This window comes from Carassius carassius, chromosome 48, assembly GCF_963082965.1.
Source record: "Carassius carassius chromosome 48, fCarCar2.1, whole genome shotgun sequence".
Classification (NCBI taxonomy): domain Eukaryota; kingdom Metazoa; phylum Chordata; class Actinopteri; order Cypriniformes; family Cyprinidae; genus Carassius; species Carassius carassius.
This window is the reverse complement of record NC_081802.1, coordinates 15125903-15147745: the sequence shown is the minus strand read 5'-3', so window position 1 is coordinate 15147745 and position 21843 is coordinate 15125903. Positions and strand designations below refer to the sequence as shown.

Genomic DNA, 21843 nt, shown 5'->3' with positions numbered 1-21843 from the left:
TGATGTTAACATTAATAATTAAATGTCAATAACAGTCATTGTTGGTCAAATTGTTTAAGTTTATTTACTGAGTTGTTTATCAAAGTTTTTAAATGGCTGGAGTAATATAATGTAGGCTGATGTGGGTAATCATCATAACGGAGCCTAATAGCTACTGCCTCAACATCCTAGGTGGAGGCTTGATCGCTTTTCTCTCTCTCTCCCTTTTCCTCTGCCCACCTCCTTTGAGGAGTTGCCTTGTCCCTCCTGCCTGCCCATAAAAGTGGAAACCATGCTGTCTGAAGCCTTTAACAGCATTTCTCCTTCTGTCTTCTGGATCTTCTTTCCTCACTTCTCACTCAGAGAGGGATAAACCGAAGACAGAGACAGAGAGAGGCCAGGAGAGAGAGAGGTGAGTGCTGTACATATGTAGTGCGTGCTGCAGGGGGAAAATAAATAAAATGAGGAGTGACTTGAAATACTGCTCTAAGTCTTGATATTGATCTGAATGGGAGTGCGCATGGAAAGGGAAATAATATTAGTTCATGATCATGTTTCTTGATCATTCAACTTTTCTTTCTTTCTTTCTTTCTTTCTTTGCATTATTATTATTATTATTATTATTATTATTGTTTTTTATTATGAATTTGCCTATATTGTGCAGTAGGTGCACAATGTTTCAGGGTTTCCATTGTTTAAAAAAAAATATAAAAAAGTTAAATTAAAGAATAGGCCTGGAAATTTTTATTGTGAATCATGGAGTATAAAATATTTTGATGTTCCTCAAATGTTTTGGAGATTTAATTTATTTTAAATATTAGGTTGTAGTATGTATGTATTATTTTAATATTTTAACAATATTTGGTCAAGTGGCTTTCATTACATTACTAAAAAAAATATGTTTTTTTTTTATTATTATGATTATTATTAAATACAGTAATTTTAAGCCAGCACTGTATTGTTTAATGATTCTGTTTATATTTTGCTTTTACAGTATATATTGGAGATTCACTTTCTTAATTATCTTAATTATTCTTTTAGTAATTGAACAAGTGGTTGTAAATATACATTTAATAAATATATATATTTTTAGTAAATTACATTATTTTTTAAATAACTACCAATTGTGAAAAAGTTAGATTATTTAATAAAATATGACAATTTATTAAGATTTGTGTGTGTATATATATATATATATATATATATATATATATATATATATATATATATATATACAGTCATGCCCAAAAATATTGGCATCCTTGGTAAATATGATCAAAGAAGGCTGTGAAAATTCATCTTCATTGTTAATCCTTTTGATATTTTATTAAAAATTATCCTTTCATTGGATAATAAGAATTTAAAATGGAGGGGAAATATCATTATGAAATGAATGTTTTTCTCAAATACTCCTTGGACACAATTATTGGCACCCCTAGAAATTCTTATGAGTAAAATATCTCTGAAGTAATTTCCCATTCATATTCACAATTATGAGCACTCAAGCGTGATAAGAAATTCCCATTTCCACCATCTGGGCAATAATTAAGAATTTCCAATCAACAGAAAATGATACACAACTGTCTGGAAGAGGACGTGTGTCTATATCGTCCTAATGCATGGTGAGAAGGAGAGTTTGAGTGGCTAAAGACTCTCCAAGAATCACAGCTGGAGAATTGCAGAAAAATAGTTGAGTCTCAGGATCAGAAAACCTTTAAAAAATTGTCAAACAGAACCTACATCACCACATGTTGTTTAGGAGGGTTACAAGAAAAATTCTCCTAGCTCATCCAAAAACAAACTAAAGCATATTCAGTTATAAGACACGACTGGAACTTCAAATGGGATTGGCTTCTATGGTCAGATGAAACTAAAAATGCGCTTTTTAGCAGCAAGCAGCAAGATGGGTTTGGAGATAAAAACTACCCCATGTGTACAACAAAATATACTGCTGTATGTTTGATGTTGTGGGCCTATATTTCTGCTGGAGGTCCTGGACATCTTGTTTAGACACATGACGTCCTGGATTCTATCAAATACCAAGAGATAAAAAAATCAGTAAGTGACTGACTCTGTTAGAAATCTTATAATGGGCCATGTTTGGATCTTCTAACTGTACAATAACCCAAACACAAACCTCAAAAACAACACACAAGTGGGTCACTGAGCTCAAAACCAAGCTTCTGCTATGGCCATTCCAGTCCTCTGACCTGAACCCTATAGAAAATGAGAGGAGTGAACTGAAGAGGAGAAGAAACAACATGGAGCTGGGAATCTAAAGGGTCTGGAGTGATTCTGGATGAAGGAATGGTCTCTGATCTCTTGTGAGGTGTTCTCTAAACACATCAGTCATTAAGAGCTGTTAAATTGGCAAATGGAGGTTTAAAAAAGTATTGAATAAAAGGGTGCCAATAATTGTGGCCAATGTCTATTAGAGAAAAAAAAAATATTTCATAATGATATTTCCTCCCATTTTAAATTCTTATTATCCAATGAAAGGATATTTAACACATTGTCACATGCAGATGACTTTTTTGTTCCATTTTAAAGGGATAGTTCACTTTCAAATTTATGTTTTAGCTTACCTCAAGGACATCCAAAATGCAGGTTTCTTTGTTTCCGCATTTTGATATTTTTAGGTCAAACCGTTCTTGTCTGTGACTAATATAATGGAGGTCTATGGTCACCACCTCAAAGAGCATGCACAGAGAAGTCCAAATTAAACAATTCCCCATCGTAAGTACACATTGATGACCTAAGACATGAAACGAGCGGTTTGTGTAAGAAAACGAACAGTATTAATATCGTTTTTACCTCTTGTACACAACCACGTCCAACTGATCTGAGGGCGCGCGTGCTTCCTGATGTGACGTGCGCGCGCGATCTGTCTTAGTCTGCGCAAGCGCGGAAAGCGCCGGAAGTGATCTCTCGCGCATGAACGTCACTCATTGTTTACTGTTTACCACACGATACATCACCAATCTGCACTGTCTGAAATATAATGCAGTAATTGTAATTAAGTAATTTGTTTATAATGCACCCTATAATCGTTGCGATTATAATAAAAATAGAACACATTACTCCCTCTATTGACAGCGTGCCATTGGGTCCCTCTGGCATTTGACGTCGCCTCCAGTTTATACGTGGCAAACTAAACACAACGTGCAAAACGCTGCGTCTCAACAGCGGAGAAAACTCAGGATCTTCAGTCAGGCAGGTGTGTGATGCGATACTGTGCACGTCCTGATTTTGCTGAGTTAGATGTGTTCCTAGGTCAACATATTTTGTTGACCCTGGAACAACATTTTACTCCAAAAATATATTCTTGACCATATCCTTACACCTAAACCTAACCTTAACCATGAGTAATCCCTAAAATCAGAGGAAATGATAGATGAATGACACTGATGTACAAGCACCTAACAGTGATTTTAAGCGTAATCTTCACAAAATCTAGAAACTGGTTCTTCAAATCTGATTGGTTAATCACAATTTTGTTCCAGGCACAACAAAGATGTTGTCCCAGGAACATGTCTCACTTGGTAAAATCAGGTTCTGCGCGATACTGTCAATGTCCACGTCGTCATCTTGTAGTTGTTCCATTCATGACAACATATGCTCTCCACTTCTGTTGGCATCTCACAACACTTGCTACAAAAACACCACCAATTTTGAAGAGATCTCTATCTATTTGAGGCTTGAAGACGTGCTGCTGCAGCGGATCGCTCCTGAGTATTTGGTCTGTGTATTCTGGTTCAAATAAATATGGTTGTGAAAAAGAGTTCAACTTTGTCTATGGATATATTGAAATCGTCTTCCATTGCAATTTCCTGTACGTCTAAATATGTTTAGATCTTCACAGCGAAAGGTAACACTTCCAAAATCTCTCTGTAAACCATAGACAGTAAGTGTAAACAATGAGTGACGTTCATGCTTGAGAGATCACTTCCGGAACTTTCCGTGCTTGCGCAGACTAAGCCAGAGCGCGCACACAAGTCACATCAGGAAGCACTCGTGAACTCAGAGCAGTTGGATGTGGTTGTGTACAAGAGGTAAAAACGATATAAATACTGTTCGTTTTCTTATACAAACAGCTCGTTTCATATCTTAGGTCATCAATGTGTACTTACGATGGGGAATTGTTTAATTTAGACTCCTCTGTGCATGCTCTTTGAGGTGGTGACCATAGACCTCCATTATATGAGTCACAGACAAGAACGGTTTGACCTTAAAATATCAAAATGGGAAATACTGCGGAAACAAAGAAACCTACACCTTGGATGCCCTTGATGTAAGATAAAACTTATCAAAATTTAATTTCAAAGTGAACCATCCCTTTAACTAATGTAAACTAAGTGGAACCAGTTGACATTAAGAGCTAGTTTTCCATTCTTAGATTTGTTTCGCTGCAGAGCATCTTTTACCTCCATGCATTAACCTTATGATCCTCGCAACCCTGCTGTCTCTCTTTCTCTTTGGATCTTTCCTGAGCAGCTTGATTCATTAAACAGTCGCAGATGCAGCCTAACCTGTGAATGTCCCTCCTTCAGTTCCCTCCCGCTTTTAACAGATTGATGTTTTAGAACTTTGTTTTTGATCTGAATGAAAGCCATGCACTCTTATACAAATAGGAAAACAAAGGAATCCAAGGAAGGTGAGTCTTGCTTGCGATTTTGTAGGATTTGAGATGGATTGGCTTGCTTTGTTTAGGTAAAAAGTAAACATTTTTTTTTAATAGCACGTACTTTAGTTTGGATCATGAATGCAGCTATTGTCCTGACCTCTTTCTGAATGCCAAAAGCTGTGCACCGTACAAATCTTCTCTTAGTAGATTATAGAATTACAGGTCTTCCCTGGCAACAGTTTCTCATGTCAAATCAGCATCATACTGAAACAAGAACACCAAAATGTGGTGGAGCAACGGTCCTCTGTTTAAGGAGAGGTTTGGCTCGCCGCTTAGATTCGGTTTCTAAGACGCCAGATATCTGAAATCTGACAAGACTCAGGGCTAATCAAAAATGTGGACTTTTTTTGGAATAGCCCAGAGTTCTATCACAATGAAAAAAAAAAGAGAAGCAGTTTGATCTTGTTTTATTTTTTATTCTTCTCAAAACTGCATGGTAAAAGCTAGAAATCGCAACTTTTAAAGTCAGAACTGTGAGATAAACTTGCCTCATTTAAATATGCAAATTAGCCTCGCCTCCACTCAGTCAAATATCAGCCAGCCATAAGTCAGCACCTCCTGATCCACTAACTGAACTGTAGTAAACGCTATGCAGTGGCAGGTGGATATATTGGTTTAATTAAGCCATAAGTGTTTGAAACAAATATGCTGGTATGCTCAACATAAGCAAGGAGACTGATGGCTTACTTCGTGAGGTAACATTATCTGTTTGCGCTGGTTCGTACATGCATAATGACTGATAAAACAGTATTTACTAGCGGACAATTACAGTGGATACTGTAACATTCCTTCAAAGTGCCTTGAAGACTCAAATGCAGCCAAGTTTGTGATTTGAAATCATGCCCACAATCATACGCGTGTGATGTGCTGTTGTCAATGCAAGAGAGGTGCGTCTGACTCCGTGCTACTTTTACACTGCTGACGTGGGTTATTATTCAAGTTAGCGGTTCTAAATACTAATAAATAAGCACTAACAGCATGGCATCATGAAAATATGGGGAAATAGTAATAGTTAGTGAAACATCTACATCTGCATTTATAAACAAACATATAGTTGATAAAGTGATTAATCTTTACACTTTTTTTTATTTTTTATTCAGGCAACAGAAAAAAATTATTACCCCAACGACAGTAATAGTTTTTCAGTTGCAGTTAAAAAAAAAAATTCTGTTAGCAAAATAAAAGAATCAGCATTTCATGAACAGACTAATTTACGTTGACTGAAACAAAGTATATTTACTGAGCAGAACTAAAAAACTATTGTTGAAAGAACTCAAAAGTCTTATTGCATCAAGTTGAATTATTATTTTTACATTTAAATAATAATAATAAAAAATAAAAAAACAGTGAGGAGACAGAAAGGATTTCTGCTGCCTCATCATGGCTTAAACTGCCCAAAATCTTTTATTACCCATAGACTAAAACATATGGTTACATGAAAAACTTTCCCTTCTAAGTGAGAGAAAAGCGATTGTGTGAGTTGTGTTTTACAGCAGGCTGCAGTTCTGGCTCACCATCCGTTCTGTTAGCTGAATAACTGTAACTCAACCTCAGTGTATTTCAGCTACATCACACCAGTAAGAATGTCACTGTACTGAATATAAATTTAATATAGCTACTTCTTTATAAAACTGCAACAAGTTTTCTTTTTGGTGTAGGGGTGTGGTTAGGTTTTGGGTTTGAAAGTACTGGGTTTAGATCCCAGACAAAAATTTATGTTTACCTTTTGGACACAAACTTTGGACAACATAAGCTACACTTAAAATGTTGAAATTTCCAATGGCAAAATTATGCTTTATTGAAAAACGACTATTATATTTCTGGCAGATATCATAGGAAAGCCCTAAATAATGTAGAGCTGAGCATATAACCTTCTTTCGTACCAGCATTGATTACATGGTTGACACCCAGCATGCTCTTCTTTATTTGTTTATTTTGAATTGAAGTGAAACATCTGGAAGCAGTCAGAAAAGCAGGAATGGAAATTTGATTATATTAGAATCGGGGCAGGGTGATAACAGAGCTGTGGCATGGAACCAAGCAGACAAACGCTGCGGTTGTACATTTTGGCCAAAAGAGCGTCGGAAAACATTGGTTCTTGCTCTCTGCAGTGAACGTGTAGGTTTGCTGTTGTTCCATCATGCTTGTCCTTGTGGTTTTGACCCTCTCCTGTTAACATATTTCACATTTGACCTTTGCTTTCAGCATCAAAATCTGTAGGATTTATTTTATTTTATTTTTTCTGGCATGCTCGAATATCCAAATGTAGGCCAGAGGGAACAACGTGAGAAGCCTGTCTCAGCCTTGTGAATTTGATAAATATAAGCATGGATATTCAAACAAGCCAGGTTGTGAAGTTGTTGGTTTCAGAATTAAGCTTTGAGAAGCCATGTTTTTTGTCCCATGAACTCTCCTGAATTGAGATTGTTTTGGCATCTCCTTGGTGATTTATGCTGGGTGGGTAATATAAATGCGAATAAAAGCTATTGATTATGGTATTGTGTATCACTTAATATTTTTCAGACATGGCCAGCAGTAATTGAGAAATGTTCCAATAGAATGAGGCCATGTTTTGATGCCCACAACATTTTTAAATATAGAGGATTGGATGGACCTTCACTTTGACTTGCCAGTCTCGTCAAACACAGAGAATGAGCTGTTTTTCCAAAGTTAAGAGTTCTAGGCTGAGCGTAGTCAGCACTAATAATAATCAGAACACAAGATCCTCTGAAAACAAATCACTGGGTGGAGTTATAACTGTTAAGTTGAAATGGTTAAAATTTAGCACTATATAATACATTAATGAATTGCATTTTTTTTCTTCATAAATTGCATTTCTGGTTGCTTGCGTAATCCATTTTCCATTAAAAAAAATAAAATGAAAATAAAAACAAATATTTTTCTTCATTCATTTTTATTGATTAATCTGGAAAATGCTTTATACTTTTGCATAATATATTGATAATTGTTATTGATAGTTGTTAATTTGATGGAAACTCCTTGTCATCAGTATTAAAGTGTCCAAAATTATACAAAGATAATGTAAAAATTCGAATTAATACAATAAAAAAGGTTATAAATGTATTATTTTTTTGTGCTGTAAATCGTCAGTCACGAAATTGTATTTTTTAATCATCATTCTTCTCATTATTATTATTTAAATGCATACATTACTGCCTTAAAAATGTGAATGCTCTCCCTTAGAGAAACAGAATACAGAATTAGGTTTGAACAGATGATACTGGAGTAGGTTTAGAGATGTAAAAGTGAAGTGAAGTGAAGTGAAAAGTGAAGTGAAGTAAAAGAGGTGGAAAGTATGTTTGGAGTCACAGTTAACCTGGCTGGCAGCATCCCAGGAAAGATGGTTTATGTGTTACTTTGTCTTTTTGTTCTATTCATGTGGATCAGTCAAGATCTCCATTAACAGTAGCTCACAAAAGGAAATCAAAGCTCTGGCATCCCACCTAAACACTGATCCCAATACATCTGTATGTATTAGAATCAAAACCCAGCTCCCTATAAAGCATTCCAGCTTTTAAAGGGTACATAACATCTCCTGTTAATCTTGAGTACATATAGAGTAGTATTGCATCCTTCATATCTCCAAAAAGCCTTTAGTTTTATCATATTTATAAAAGAAAAATACAGCTTTACGATTCTCTCCAGAAAAAGCCGAGCTCCTGGAGGCGTGCCGTCGCTGAAATAACGAAAACACACAAATGCACTTGCTACACTCCGTTGCTGCCCCGGAAAAACAAACTGCATCCACTGTTCGTCCGTCTACGTCATTAGATCCACGATCGGGGGAAAAAAAACAGTCGAAACTTGTGCCAACCCGGAAATAAGATTTTCGGCACAGAAATTCTCTGTCATTCGTCCAAATGATTTTTTTCAAACTTTGGCCATTTTACCATGAGAATCCATCTCTTTAACACTGTGAACAACTCTGAAACACCCCCTTTAAGATTTTTCCATTTTCCATCATTCCATTTGTAACTTTTTGGATTTTGATTTTGAAGTTGCTGGATTTCCCATCCATCACAGATTCAGGAGATACCTGAGAGGACATGACTCTAAAGACAACAGAAAGAATAAGAAAAAAAAGTAAGCAGTAAATGTTTTTGTGCAATAGTGTTCTGATAATTAGACAGCATCGTTGACTTTTTTTTTTTTGCATTTGTGTTACTTGCAGGAAATAAAGTTTTGTAAAGATGGCATCACGTGGTGGCAGTCTACATTTTTATGACTGATATTATCGGCTGATGATTTTTAACGTGTGTGTGTTATGCGCAAAACAATGAATAATGGGTTAAAAAACAATGCTAACAGTTTGCTTTCTCTTCAGATTTTGACAAAAAGTAAACTGTTAGCATTCCCACTGATTTCAAAGGCAGTTGCTCAGGATTATTTGCAGTCAGATGGTGTATGTGTAGTCAAGACCCCTTGAGCCACACACAAACTTCCAAACACTATTCATATGTGAGCAGTTACTGACATCGTATGTTCATGTTTAAGTATAACAAATGTTTTGCTATGTTGGTGCAAACAAAAGTCTTTTTAATGCAGAAATAATGAATATATAATATATAGATAAATAATAAATAATATTTAAATAGAATATATAAGGGATAATATACAATCAGTTGGTCATTATTTTAAGGTCCTATCTATACATGTAATGCTCATACTTCATCCACCCAGAGCTGCTACCATGTACAAGTGTTGGCACAAGCTACGTTAATTTACATTTTGAATATGGATATTTTTCTTACAAAAATGCATTGATTCATAACAGGAGGCCTTTATTCAACCCCCGGAGCTGTGTGAGATACTTTTTTAATGGATGGGCACTTTTTATTTAACTTCTTTTGGACTGCTGCATGCAACACCCGCTGAATGGCGTCAAACAGTTTGAAAGATCAAAGACAATTTTTTATGTAGCTCCTACTGGATTATAAAAGTAGTATAGATGCTATTAGTACAAAACAAATGTATAAACAAGTTCACCAAACCTTTCTCTGTCCGTTGTTGTGTGCAGCATGTACATTTGAGCTTTAGAAAATGGTTTAACATTCATAATTCATGGTTGTTTTTGTTGCAAACAATGACTTTCTAAAACAACTTATTTATAAAAGTAACAGAAATAACTAGCATAATTTTTCCAGAATTAAGCATTGACTGTATTGACATTTTAAGCACTGTAGAATTAATTAAATTATTAACAAGACATAGAAGTGCTTTCACTACACTTTGGTGTCAGCCCTATATTGCCAGCTTTCCTGTCATTTTCCAAAATAATTAAACTTGTCTCCTATGCTCCATTCCACAGGACATGGCTGAGCCTCTCCTCTCTGCCCGCTTGTTTGTACTTGTGGAGCAATTCTGTCTGCTATATCATATCCATGCAGGGGCATTTTATAATCACAAGTCATTGCCCCAACAGCATCAGCCTCTGCCAAAGTTACCTCTTCTGTCACATGGCAATGAGGGGATACCCCAACAAATACCCCAATACCATTACCATGGAAAGGAAATGCCACACTTACCATATGGAAATGAGATGTCTTTGCTTCCACAGTATGCAAAAGAACGTCCACAGGTACCCATGCACATGGGTAAACCTATTGTAGGAAAAGGTTGGTACTTCAGCAAACTCCTTTATAATTATTTTGCTTGCAGCTTTTATAAAATAATACTCATTAAGAGACTACATGGAATCTTGGTACTTAAAAAAATCACTCCACAGGATCATTTAAAATGAACTGTAACGTACTTTGTATACTTCAGTTATCGCGTTCTATCTTGCACACAGCTGCATCCGCACAGCTTTTAAAGTATATTTAACTGGAGATGAGCACGGATTGACAAGTTCAACACAGGCGCAGTACCACATAGACTAGTTCTAGCTCAACATTCAGCTAGCACCTGTGCTGCTGTATACAGTCCAGTCTCAAAAATTGGGCTGCACACTGACATAGTGTGCGGCTATCTGCAGACACTTCTGGTGAACCACCATCGTTTCATGAGGATGATCACAATATACTTTGGGCTTAAAGCTGCAATGTTGACAAAAGCTAGCTTTTTTAATCTTTCTGTTAGGTTACCCTCAAGAATACACCTGCCATCAGATTTTAATGAGGTTTGGGGAGCTGTTTTTGAGTATGTGTGTGTGTAGATTATTTGTAGTTATTTTGTTGTTTATTCTAATTTTAGCTCGGTTATATTCACTCAGTAGGCAAAATTCATAAAATTGATTCATACTGAACATATTTTTGGTTCAAGGATACATTAATTGACTTTTTATTCTTTATTTCAATTTTCAGACAAATTAAGCGTGAGTGTTTATGAATAACTGTTGACTGTTACTGTGACCATGACTGTTACTTTTTTTTTGCAGGTGAAACCATTCCAAGAGGAGAGAAAGGTCCTCCTGGTGAACCTGGTCCAAAGGGAATTCCAGGGCCTCAGGGCCCTCCAGGACTTCCTGGTCATGGTATCCCAGGACCTACAGGTAAACCTGGTCCTCAGGGTCCATCAGGACTCCCAGGAATTGGAAATCCAGGAATGCCAGGTTTACCAGGGAAACCTGGAGGTATAGGTTATCCAGGACCGAAGGGTGAGTTGGGACCAATTGGTGGTGAAGGGCCAATAGGAATGCCAGGACCTCCAGGTCTTCCAGGGCCACATGGCTTACCAGGTGTGTCAAAACCAGGTGCACAAGGACTTCCAGGACAACCTGGACCTCGTGGAGAACCTGGACAAAAAGGCTTCCCTGGGAACCATGGTCTCCAAGGGCCAAAAGGTGAGAATGGGATTGGCCTCCCAGGACTGCCAGGAGAAAAGGGACATCCTGGACCTCCAGGACCACCAGGACAAGTAGGACTACCAGGAGTTGGCAAACCAGGACTGGATGGACTACCTGGGGCTCCTGGAGCCCAAGGTAAACCTGGTGCACCTGGAGAACCAGGACTGGCAGGAGTCCCAGGAGAGAGAGGACCACCAGGACCATCAGGACTACCAGGCTTTGGCAAACCTGGTTTGGATGGCTTGCCAGGGAAACCAGGTATTCCAGGTGGAAGGGGCGAGTCAGGTCCCTCTGGTTTGCCTGGAGACCCAGGCTTGCCTGGTTTTGGCAAACCTGGATATCCTGGCCCTAAAGGTGAAAAAGGGCATGGTGGTTTACCTGGCCCCCAAGGCCCAAAAGGTGAAAATGGTGATGGTGGTCTTCCTGGAATGACTGGACCACCAGGGCCAAGTGGCCTTCCAGGACCTCCAGGTCTCTTGGGACAACCTGGAGGTATTGGTTTCCCTGGTCCAAAAGGAGAGGGTGGTGCAGTAGGACCTAAGGGACAACTTGGTCCAAAAGGTGAACCAGGGCCTCCAGGACTTCCAGGCAAGCCAGGATTCCCAGGAGAATTGGGACAACCAGGACTTAGAGGCTTACCAGGTCCCATAGGACCTAAAGGTGAAAATGGACATAACGGCTTACCTGGCCTACCTGGAGCCCCTGGAAAGCCTGGCGCAAAAGGAGAGGTTGGATTCCCAGGAGAGAAAGGTCACCCAGGCTCTATGGGAATCCCAGGATTAATGGGTCAAGCAGGACCAATAGGCCCACCTGGCCTACCAGGCCCAAAAGGGGAATATGGACCACCAGGAATCCCTGGAATACCAGGGGAGGGAAAAACTGGGCTTCCAGGCCCAACAGGCCCACCTGGTATACCTGGAGCTGGTGGGCTCCCAGGTCAACCTGGAATACCTGGTCCTCCTGGCCCACCTGGCCTACCAGGACCTCCTGCTCAATCTCCATTTATCGGGCAAATCCTTCCTGAGACAGATCCTGGGCTAGATGGGGCAAAAGGTGGTTACAAGAAAGAAATGCCTGGAAGAGCCAGTATTGGCATAGAGATGCCTGCTTTTACAGCTCAGCTGACAACACCATTTCCACCAGTTGGGCAACCTGTTGTCTTCAACAAGATTTTATATAATGGTAACCAGAATTACAACTCTCAAACTGGCATCTTCACTTGCAAAATACCTGGAATTTACTACTTTGCTTACCATGTTCATTGCAAAGGAAACAATGTATGGGTGGCATTGTACAGGAACAATGAGCCAGTTATGTATACATATGATGAATACAAAAAAAGTTACCTGGATCAGGCATCAGGGAGTGCAGTGCTGCCCTTACAAGTTGGAGACACTGTTCATATCCAGTTACCATCAGACCAAGCTGCAGGACTTTATGCTGGTCCATATGTCCACTCATCATTCTCTGGATATTTGTTATATCCCATGTGAATTTGTGAAAAAACATCACTCATATAAAATCAGTGCCATATTTTTCGAGCATAAACTGTATGTGCCATCAGTACAGAGCCACTTGTTATGTTTGAATAGAAAATTTAATTGACAATTAAGTCACATAGATTAATTGAGGTAAGGTTTATATCATATTGTGGTACAGTGGCAAATGAATATATATTAAAATAATGTTAAATGTATGTTTTACACATAAACATACTTAAATAATTTGAAACAGTCTTACATTATCCATTCATTCATATGGTTAGCACTTTGCTAGAACTCTTATATTTATTTGCATATTTTGTATTGTTTGATAGTATATTGATTGTACATAGATGGGGTCACATTTATATCAATGTGAAATGGTGTGATTGTGATATAAGTCATAATATAGAATGTTCAGATTGTTGGGTATGCACTATTTTTCTGCTGTCTTAGTTTCTCATTGTGCCATCTCAATGAACTTAACGAAAGTATTTAAGTACACAAGTGTTATGTTTATTAGATTTTAAATTTTTTAGTGATCTCATTAATTAAAAACGTCAGTAAAATGCAAATCGGAAATGTCCTGAACCTTACATTTGTTTTTTTATTCCCAACAGTTTTGAGTAGACTACATCAGGTCATCGTTTACCAAAACAAATTCAAAGTACAATTAGAATATAAATAGACACAAATAGTCTTAGGAACCTCTCTGTAATTTATTTTTAGATTTACTACTGAATGGCAAAATTTGTATATGTGCAAAAAGATGGTGGGGCACAAAAAAGAAGGAATTTATTCTGTTATTTTTGACAAAGGTGCTAAACTGTTAAATATACAGTATATTGGAGTAAATATTTAATGTTGTTGTTTTTCAATAAATCTAATTGACTGAAATTGTGTGGATTTGTAATTAGAGAGTTCCACAAAAAATAAATAATCACTACTTTCAGTCTTTATGTTGACCTAAGAAATTCTGTATATTATACACTTGGCCAGACAAGAGCTGAAGCCCTCCATATCCCCAAGTCCATGGCTGCATCTGAAAACTGAGGCAATGACTTTTTAAGGCAGCGTTTTTGCACAAAGTCACCTGAAACTGATTTCGGACAGACTTCTGAGGCAACATAAAACAAAATAAAATGAGTTTTTGTTATAACCAAACAAATATTAAAGTACTATAATACTGATTTCTAGCTAGAACTAACATCAAAAGTGCAAAAAGTTAGTCAGAAATATAGATTTACACATAAACTGACCACCAAACACAACTTTCAGACGCCATCTTTTTTTTTTTAGCTCAACCATCACGGAATGGAACGCACAGGATTGTGGGATAACAGAGGCAGCAAAGGATACATCTATGCTGCCTTCAAAATTCGATCAGAAGAAGGTACCTCCAAAGTGCTTTGATGCCTGCTCCGAAGGCAGCATTTTCTCCGAAGGCAGAGTTTTAGAGTTTTCGGATGCAGCAAATCAGTCAAGACAGGCAGCAACATACTATAGCTTCACTATTAATTGGATATATTTGAATTGACATTACCATGCAATTAAACAAATTAATGTTGCCGTTTTAAAGCTGGTCCCGCCTTCTGAATCTAAGCCGTGCATACGAACATCCATCAGGTGCTGCGAAGCAAAAGGATAATTAGGCATGTAAAAAACAGCTCCTAATTTAGGTTGTGAGAGTTGTCATCATCTTTTTTGGAGATACTGCAACGTATTGTAAATATAAACTTTTTAGCCCAGTTTCCCGTTAAGGTCTTAAAATAAACCAGGACTAGGCTAATTCTACTTAAATTAATCCACACTAAACAACTGACTTTCTGAGGTGTTGCTTAAATTTGGATTAGAAGTAGTAGGATTAGTTCAGGTGCGGAATCTTTCAAAGATTCATTTGCGTCTCATTTACAGTAACATGTGCTATCCCATCCAACATAATTAAATGCAAGTCATGTCTTGTAACACAAATTATGTTGATTGAAAATGACCTTTATTGTTGTGGTCAAATGCAATGCTACATTTTTTTTTCTTCCATACAACGATGACCTGATCTTGACCCAGGACTTGGGGGGGGGGGGGGGGGGGGGCGCAGGGAACAGTCAAGATGCTCAAATGAATCCAGCAGCAGCCAGCACCAACATGCAGCAGCATCCAGTCTCCTGCAGTGCATTAGTCAGCATCCAGCAGTCTCTAATCCAGGCAGCAGGTCAACAGGGAAAAGGATGACCATTCATGAAAACTTGCCATAGAGTTCCATGAACGTAAATTACAATATTTAAAAGAAGAACATTAAGTCAAAATGAAAATTCTTCATCTTGAGTTGTCTATGAAAGAGAGAGACATGAAGCAGCAGCAGTGTCAATTGTCTTTGGAACATCTCAGTAAATAAATAATTTCCTGATTTTTTTTTTTTTTTTACCTGTCTATGCCAATCATTTATGTATCACTCAAGGCTCATTTATAAGAAGTGCTGCAAAGCAAAAGCATCTCTGTAAGCAAGTCCATTTCTGTCATTGGCTAGCTCAGCGATAGGGACATGTAGGTCATCTTCAATATCAGGGTCTGGGCAGCCACACTGTTTAAGAAAATTATGAATCACTGCTGTTGCAATAATAACAATGCAGCACCTCCTAGGTTCAAACCGCAGTGTATTTCGGAGACACTGAAAACGATTCTTCCATACACCAAACATGCGCTCTATTAGCCCTCTGGTGAGCATGTGAGCTTGGTTATAGCGCTGTTGTTCTGGTCTGACTGGATGGAGATAAGGGGTGAATAAGAGGTTTGTCTGTGCATACCCACTGTCACCAAGTAGAATTCCAGAGTGTTGTCTTGTTTCAAACTGACCGTACAAAGAGGAGTTGTGGAAAATCCTTGAGTCATGAGTTGAACCTTTTCAACGTGCAACAATATTGGAGAACTGCATAGTGGGAGTGCACACACTCCTTGTACATTTATTGAAAACCAGTTTTTACGATTTCTGAATTCCTCAGCATCTGCTGTAGAGGGACACTTGATGGGAATGTGGAAGCCATCGATACAATGACTAAGTCATCTGAAAGCTTGGGCTGCAGCAAACCAATTATTTCTGTTGCATTTTCCTTTGACATACGGAAACGGTCAAGAAAATGTAAATCATCAAAATCATTTAGTGGGTTGCTCCTGTCTTTCAGCAACCTTCTTTCTGGTCTTGGTGGTGGTCTCTGATTGTCGTTGAAATAGTCGAGGTAATCCATTTTCTGCTACTGTGGACGTGAGCCTTGAGGCAAGAAGTTTTTAATCTGAGGTTAAACCTGCTTCTGACCAGGTTTAATTTAAGACTTAATTTAGATCTGAATTAGGTCTAATCCTACTTCTAGAAATCTGATTGTTTAAGTGCTTTGCACAGAAATAGATTATATTTTAAGTATAAGTATAGTAAGTCATATTTAAGTTTAGGAGTCATATTTGTTTTAAATTATTTTTATTGGGGGCGGGAGGCCTCCAAATGCCTGAGAATGTGTTTCCGTTGTTGTTCCCACTCCGCGCCAGTGAGGGCGACATTGCATTATGTCTAGACGAGCGCACGTGTAGAAGAACAGCTACTTTTGCTTACACTGCTCAGTGCTTACACTTCTACTGTTTGTGGGTGAAGGTGCTTGCTGGTTCGTGTTGAAATAAAGTAGGTATAAAGCTTGGGTGTGCATAATTATGATATATATGAGAGTAGCGCGTCATTTTTATTTGTAACCCCGATTATGACTGTGAATGAACTTCTGTGGTGTCTCGTAGAAATCATGTTGTCACTGGACCTGCAGGAAGCGTCAGCAAAAACTGTAGAAAGTGGTAACTTATGAGTGACTAATAATTGTGATCTGAAAATTAATTGTATAAGAGTCAAAAAGGCATTCTCAAGCAAAGGTAATTAATTTGTAAACTCGAATAATTTAATCTAGCTACGGTTGGGTGAATATAGTAGTATCAACCAGCTGTTTTACAGTTCTGTAACATTATAATGTTACAAGGTCGTGAATAAACAAGAACTAACTCACAGCGTTTAATATTTTAAAAGCTTTTGCATTTAACTGAAGTAACGTTAGGATAAACGTTAACGTTAGTAAACTTAGATTGCGGAAATGGAGGCTTTACGGTTTTGCTTGTTTGAACAACATACAAAATTGAGTGTATTTACGAAAGCGTATAAGATTGGTCTACATTACTTGCATTCATTCTGTCGTTATACGCTATCAAAGATGTATTTATTTGTACAACGATTTGGTCAAAAGCAACACATATTGTACAGTATCACGGTAGAAATATTTTGCAATATAGGCTAATCTGTGATGAAATGGTTATTTTTTAATGTACATATGTATTTATATTGCCTCATTTATACTTCCACAACGAAGAAGTGAGGTGAATCTCGAGCTTACCTTTACCTCAGGGTGTCGACGGAGGTGGGTTGCCATGGCATCACGAGCAGGACCGCGCGCTACCGGAACAGACGGCAGCGACTTTCAGCACCGCGAGCGCGTGGCGTCACATTATCAGATGAGGTACAAATGTGAATTAATCTTAATGTAAAAATATGGCTTTTAGCAGTATTTAAGTCTTGTGTTTACAGTGTCCCATGAGTAACATCTTTCCAATGTAAGGTTAAGTCTAAAAAATGAACTGTTTTAAAATTCACCATTATGTTCGCATGACGATAATGTGATGTGATAGTTACTTATGGTAAATGGAAATAGACTTGATCATTAATCTGTTCGCCAATATATTAAGACATGACGTTGGTGGGCAGACGGGAAAGACCCATTAAAACTACTTATTCCATGGTCTGTTGGAATTCTTGATTCTGATTGGCATAAAGTTATTTCTTCTGTTGAACACAAAAGAAGATACTTGGAATAATGTGGGCAACCGAAGAGTATTGGTTACCCACAAAAGGGACCGGAAGCTATTCGGTCACCCACATTTTTCAAAGTATCGTCTTTTGTGCTCAACAGAAGAAATAACTTTATGCAGGTTTAGAACAACCTTGGTAAATTATGAAAGAATTTAAATTTGAACAATATTAATATGTTGAACATGTCATGGTGATAAGCTTATATCGATGCCGATTCTGGAGGACTAAATAAATATTTAATAATGTGCCACATTTAATAAAAAAATAAACTCCTAAAATAACTAATTGGAGTAGTTTGATCCAACTCATTAGGTTTAATTTAACGATATTGCCCAAAGTTATAGATAAGACTAAATAAATAGAAACATTTAAACTCCAACATGGAGAAGTCTGATGTAATGCATAAGGTTTAATAATGTCCAATATAAGACTGAAGAAATAAAAAAAGAATTGGAAACGTTTCTACTGAAAGCACAAAGCAGTTTGTTCATGGTTATATCCATGGGTGCTGCATATAATCCACGGGTCGGGTAATAATTGCATTCTGATTATTTGCGGGTGGGTCACGGGTGGATAAAATAAATCATAAATTATACAAATGTTAACTACATTTTATTATTTTTTTTAATGCATTATTATAATTTTTTTTATCAGGCAGATGATTTTGTGTGTTCACCTGATCGGGGAGTTGAAATGACAGAAAAATTGACATTTCATTAATCCATTGGAATTCCATTCCACTAATGCCAAATCATTAGTCCCCACACATCATGTACATCATCACGCGTTAACTTCATCAAATTGCGATCGGTTCGTGAGATCGGCCAAGTGTAGTGAGTATAGATCGAGTCATAAAACGTGATTATCGGCTGATGCTGATCGATTGGAGCATCCCTAGATCTACAGAAACTGCACCATTTTACCTCTGTGTCTGATTTGAAGCGTGAAGAATGCTAAAGCTATGATTTAGCTTATGATTTAGAATACATGTAAAACTGACATCTTATAGACGTCTATCAAATCAGACGCTTTCCAGATGAAGCAATCTTTAATAGACATCTTCTATACATGTGAAGTCTGAGAACTAGCCGTAACTGATGAAAACAACCATCATTTTTACCCATTCGGTCAAATATAGCACTGCAAAGAGCAATACTAGTTTCACTTGTATATAACTTGTCAAATGACCATGGAATAAGCAAGATTATCAACGGCTTGCTGTGCATTAAAAGTATTTTAAATGCACTTTACTTTGGATGGTTCTTTGCCTTCACATCATGCATTTAAAATCCTTCAATGCATGGCAAACAATTGATTATCCCCTACATAAAAAAATGCAGTTCCTCTGATCCTGTTCTCAATCCCCTCAGTGTGGCTCTGAAGTCTGAGATCAAGAAGCTGAACATCGCTCATGCAGTGGTATGGTTGCTTGTAGCAGCACAGGTGGTGGTCAGTCAGCTGAACTTGATATCCCATAAAGTGGTGGCCTCTCCTTACCAATGGGAATACCCGTATCTTCTGAGCATCATACCTACCGTCTTCAGTTTCATGGCTTTGCCAAAAAACAACATCAGTTACCTGGTCATCTCAATGATCAGCGCCGGGCTTTTTTGTGTCGCTCCTATTCTTTATGGAGGGATGGAGATGTTCCCTGTGGCTCAGCAGCTTTATCGGCACGGCAAAGCTTATAGGTTCATCTTTGGCTTCTCTGCTGTCACTATAATGTACTTAGTTTTGATTATTTCACTTCAAGTACATGGCTGGCAGATCTACTACAGCAAAAAGCTGCTGGATGCCTGGTTCACCAGCACACAAGATAAGAAGAAGAAATAAGAGACTGCTGGAGAATAACAGTTGCTTACATGTGTCTTTGTTTTCTCTTCCTGATGGCTCTTCAATTACATAAGTTTTTATGATTACCTGACTAAGTTATTTGAACCTAAGAGGAGATCAGATAAAACCAGTATGTTCAGTGTCAAGCTTCTCATCCACTGGCTCTCGTCCCAGATCAAGACGTCACTGAAGTCCGTTTCTGCTTGGGTTTGAACTGCTGGCTTTTGTAATCTCTTTTTGTGTCCACTATAGTTCCACATGCTGTTTAACAGATACCTCAAGTCATAAAGGGATTCATCGGGATCTAGGCATATCTGGAAAATGTAGCCTCCATGATGAGGAACCAGGCAGTGTGTGAAGAACCACAGCAAAAGTCCATGTACTAAAACAGTGTATGTCAGATATTCTGTTCTTTTCCACTAATCAGCTATCAATAAAATTATCAGAAAGTGTTAATGAGTTATTCTTTTGCCAGTTTTTGAATAGATCAACATAACAAATTTTTTTTAGTTGTAATAATATGTAACGCATCTAAACAATGAAAAATATTTTTTTAAGTAATGAATGTTTTGTAATGTTGTCGAGCTGCTAAATGGCTGTTGGAATTCCACAGTTCTTTATAGATGGTAACTTTGTATTTGCTTTGTGTTAGTTCTCTGGCTTGGCTTTATATAAAGGTGAAAAACACAAGTTCATAAGTATGAATATTACAGTTTTTTTTTTTTCAAAGCTTGTAATGATGCCCTTCCTTTTTTTCATCCTCTGAATGAAACAACCCAAGGGTATTATGTAGAAATGCTCAGCAGATAATTAACTAAGGGTGGATTCACACCAGCAAAGTCCACATAGCATGAGTGTCAGTGGGCGTTTGGTATCAGTATAATGAATTTTTGCCTTTGATTAGCATTAATAATTATCGTCACTATCACAAAGAAGAAAACTGTGTTATGATTTAGTACTTGCCTGATGCACATCAGAACTGGTTCAAACTTTATGCATTTTTTTTTTAAAAAAGGGCACGATTAAAATAAGATGTTATTAACAAATTACCCTTTCTAAAATGAATAAAATAACACCAATTTGCTAGTGCAGCTGGAGTTGGCGGCGTTTTCTTTCGTTGAACCTTCTCAGTAGAGTATCTTTCCATTCATCCCAAAATGTTCCTGTCAAGTCTCTTTCAAATGCCAGTTGCACTAAATGGGCCTTTTGCTGATGTAGCATGCTCCTTCGATTGTCATTGAACACATTAAACGAGTTTTATAACTTCTATAGAAGCTCCAAATGTTAGCGCACATTTCATTGCAGCGAGAACACTAGGCATAGGTTCAACCATGGTATGACGCTCATGGAGTATTTAAGTGTTAATTTCTCGCAACTAGAAATCAATCTAGCCAGTACTTTATGCAGGAATTGTCGACTTTGAGCCTGGCGAATGCTTTCCTCCAGCAGATATTCTTGAAGGCCTTTGTTGATGGTTCACTTTTGGGAGGTCTTGGCATTTCAGTGTCGTCGGCCTTCTCCCACAGCTCCAAAACGTCAGATTCACTGTGCAATTTCGTAAAGCATTCTGAAGCATGTTACTAATTTGACTGCACTTAGAAGGTCCATGTCCTCTGACTGCATCAGTTTATTTGGAGTATCAAGCAGCTGTAGAATCTTATACACCATGTGGGCAATGAACTTGAAGCTCATCTCTGATACTTCCCTAATCAAGCCAGCTGCTCGCATGCGCACATCCATCTCGTATCTGGGGTTTCCATTGATCTCGGCTAACAACTCTGTAATGGCTTGAAAACAATTCAAAATTGTTTTGACCATTTGAAGATGTCCTGTTCAAGTAATCTCTTAAGCTGCTGCCCTCCGTACAAGACGGCAACATTTGTTTCAATCGAACCGGGTGTGAAGAGTGGTTTAAAATGACAATTTGCCTAAAAATGAAAATCCTGTCATTTACTCACCCTCAAGTTTTTCCAAAAATGTATGAGTTTATTCTGTCGAAAACTAAAGAAGATATTTTGAAGATTGTTGGTAACCAAACAGTTGACGGTAACCAGGGACTTCTATGAAATGTATGAAAAAAAAAAGATACTATGAAAGTCAGTGACTGTTGTTACCAGCAACTGTTTGGTTAACAAAATTCATCAGAACATCATCTTTTGTGTTTAAAAGAAGA

The 21843-nt window shown here is 37.7% G+C and overlaps 2 protein-coding genes across 3 annotated transcripts; both read left to right on the top strand.

Annotated features, from left to right (window-relative positions):
- The first annotated feature begins 286 nt into the window (after positions 1-286).
- LOC132131838 (collagen alpha-1(VIII) chain-like) lies at positions 287-13687 on the top strand. Of its 2 annotated transcripts, XM_059543971.1 has the most exons (3): positions 287-391; positions 9993-10299; positions 11061-13687. In XM_059543971.1, exons 2-3 carry the CDS (start codon positions 9996-9998, stop codon positions 12959-12961), a joined length of 2205 nt encoding a protein of 734 aa, XP_059399954.1. In that variant the 5' UTR covers positions 287-391; positions 9993-9995; the 3' UTR covers positions 12962-13687. The 2 variants fall into 2 exon arrangements, with proteins under 2 accessions (XP_059399954.1, XP_059399953.1); XM_059543970.1 differs by lacking the exon at positions 287-391 and having other exon boundaries at positions 9614-10299.
- Positions 13688-16468: 2781 nt separating this feature from the next.
- jagn1b (jagunal homolog 1b) lies at positions 16469-19911 on the top strand. Its single transcript, XM_059543509.1, has 3 exons — positions 16469-16613; positions 17376-17487; positions 19208-19911. Exons 2-3 carry the CDS (start codon positions 17399-17401, stop codon positions 19668-19670), a joined length of 552 nt encoding a protein of 183 aa, XP_059399492.1. The 5' UTR covers positions 16469-16613; positions 17376-17398; the 3' UTR covers positions 19671-19911.
- Positions 19912-21843: the final 1932 nt, after the last annotated feature.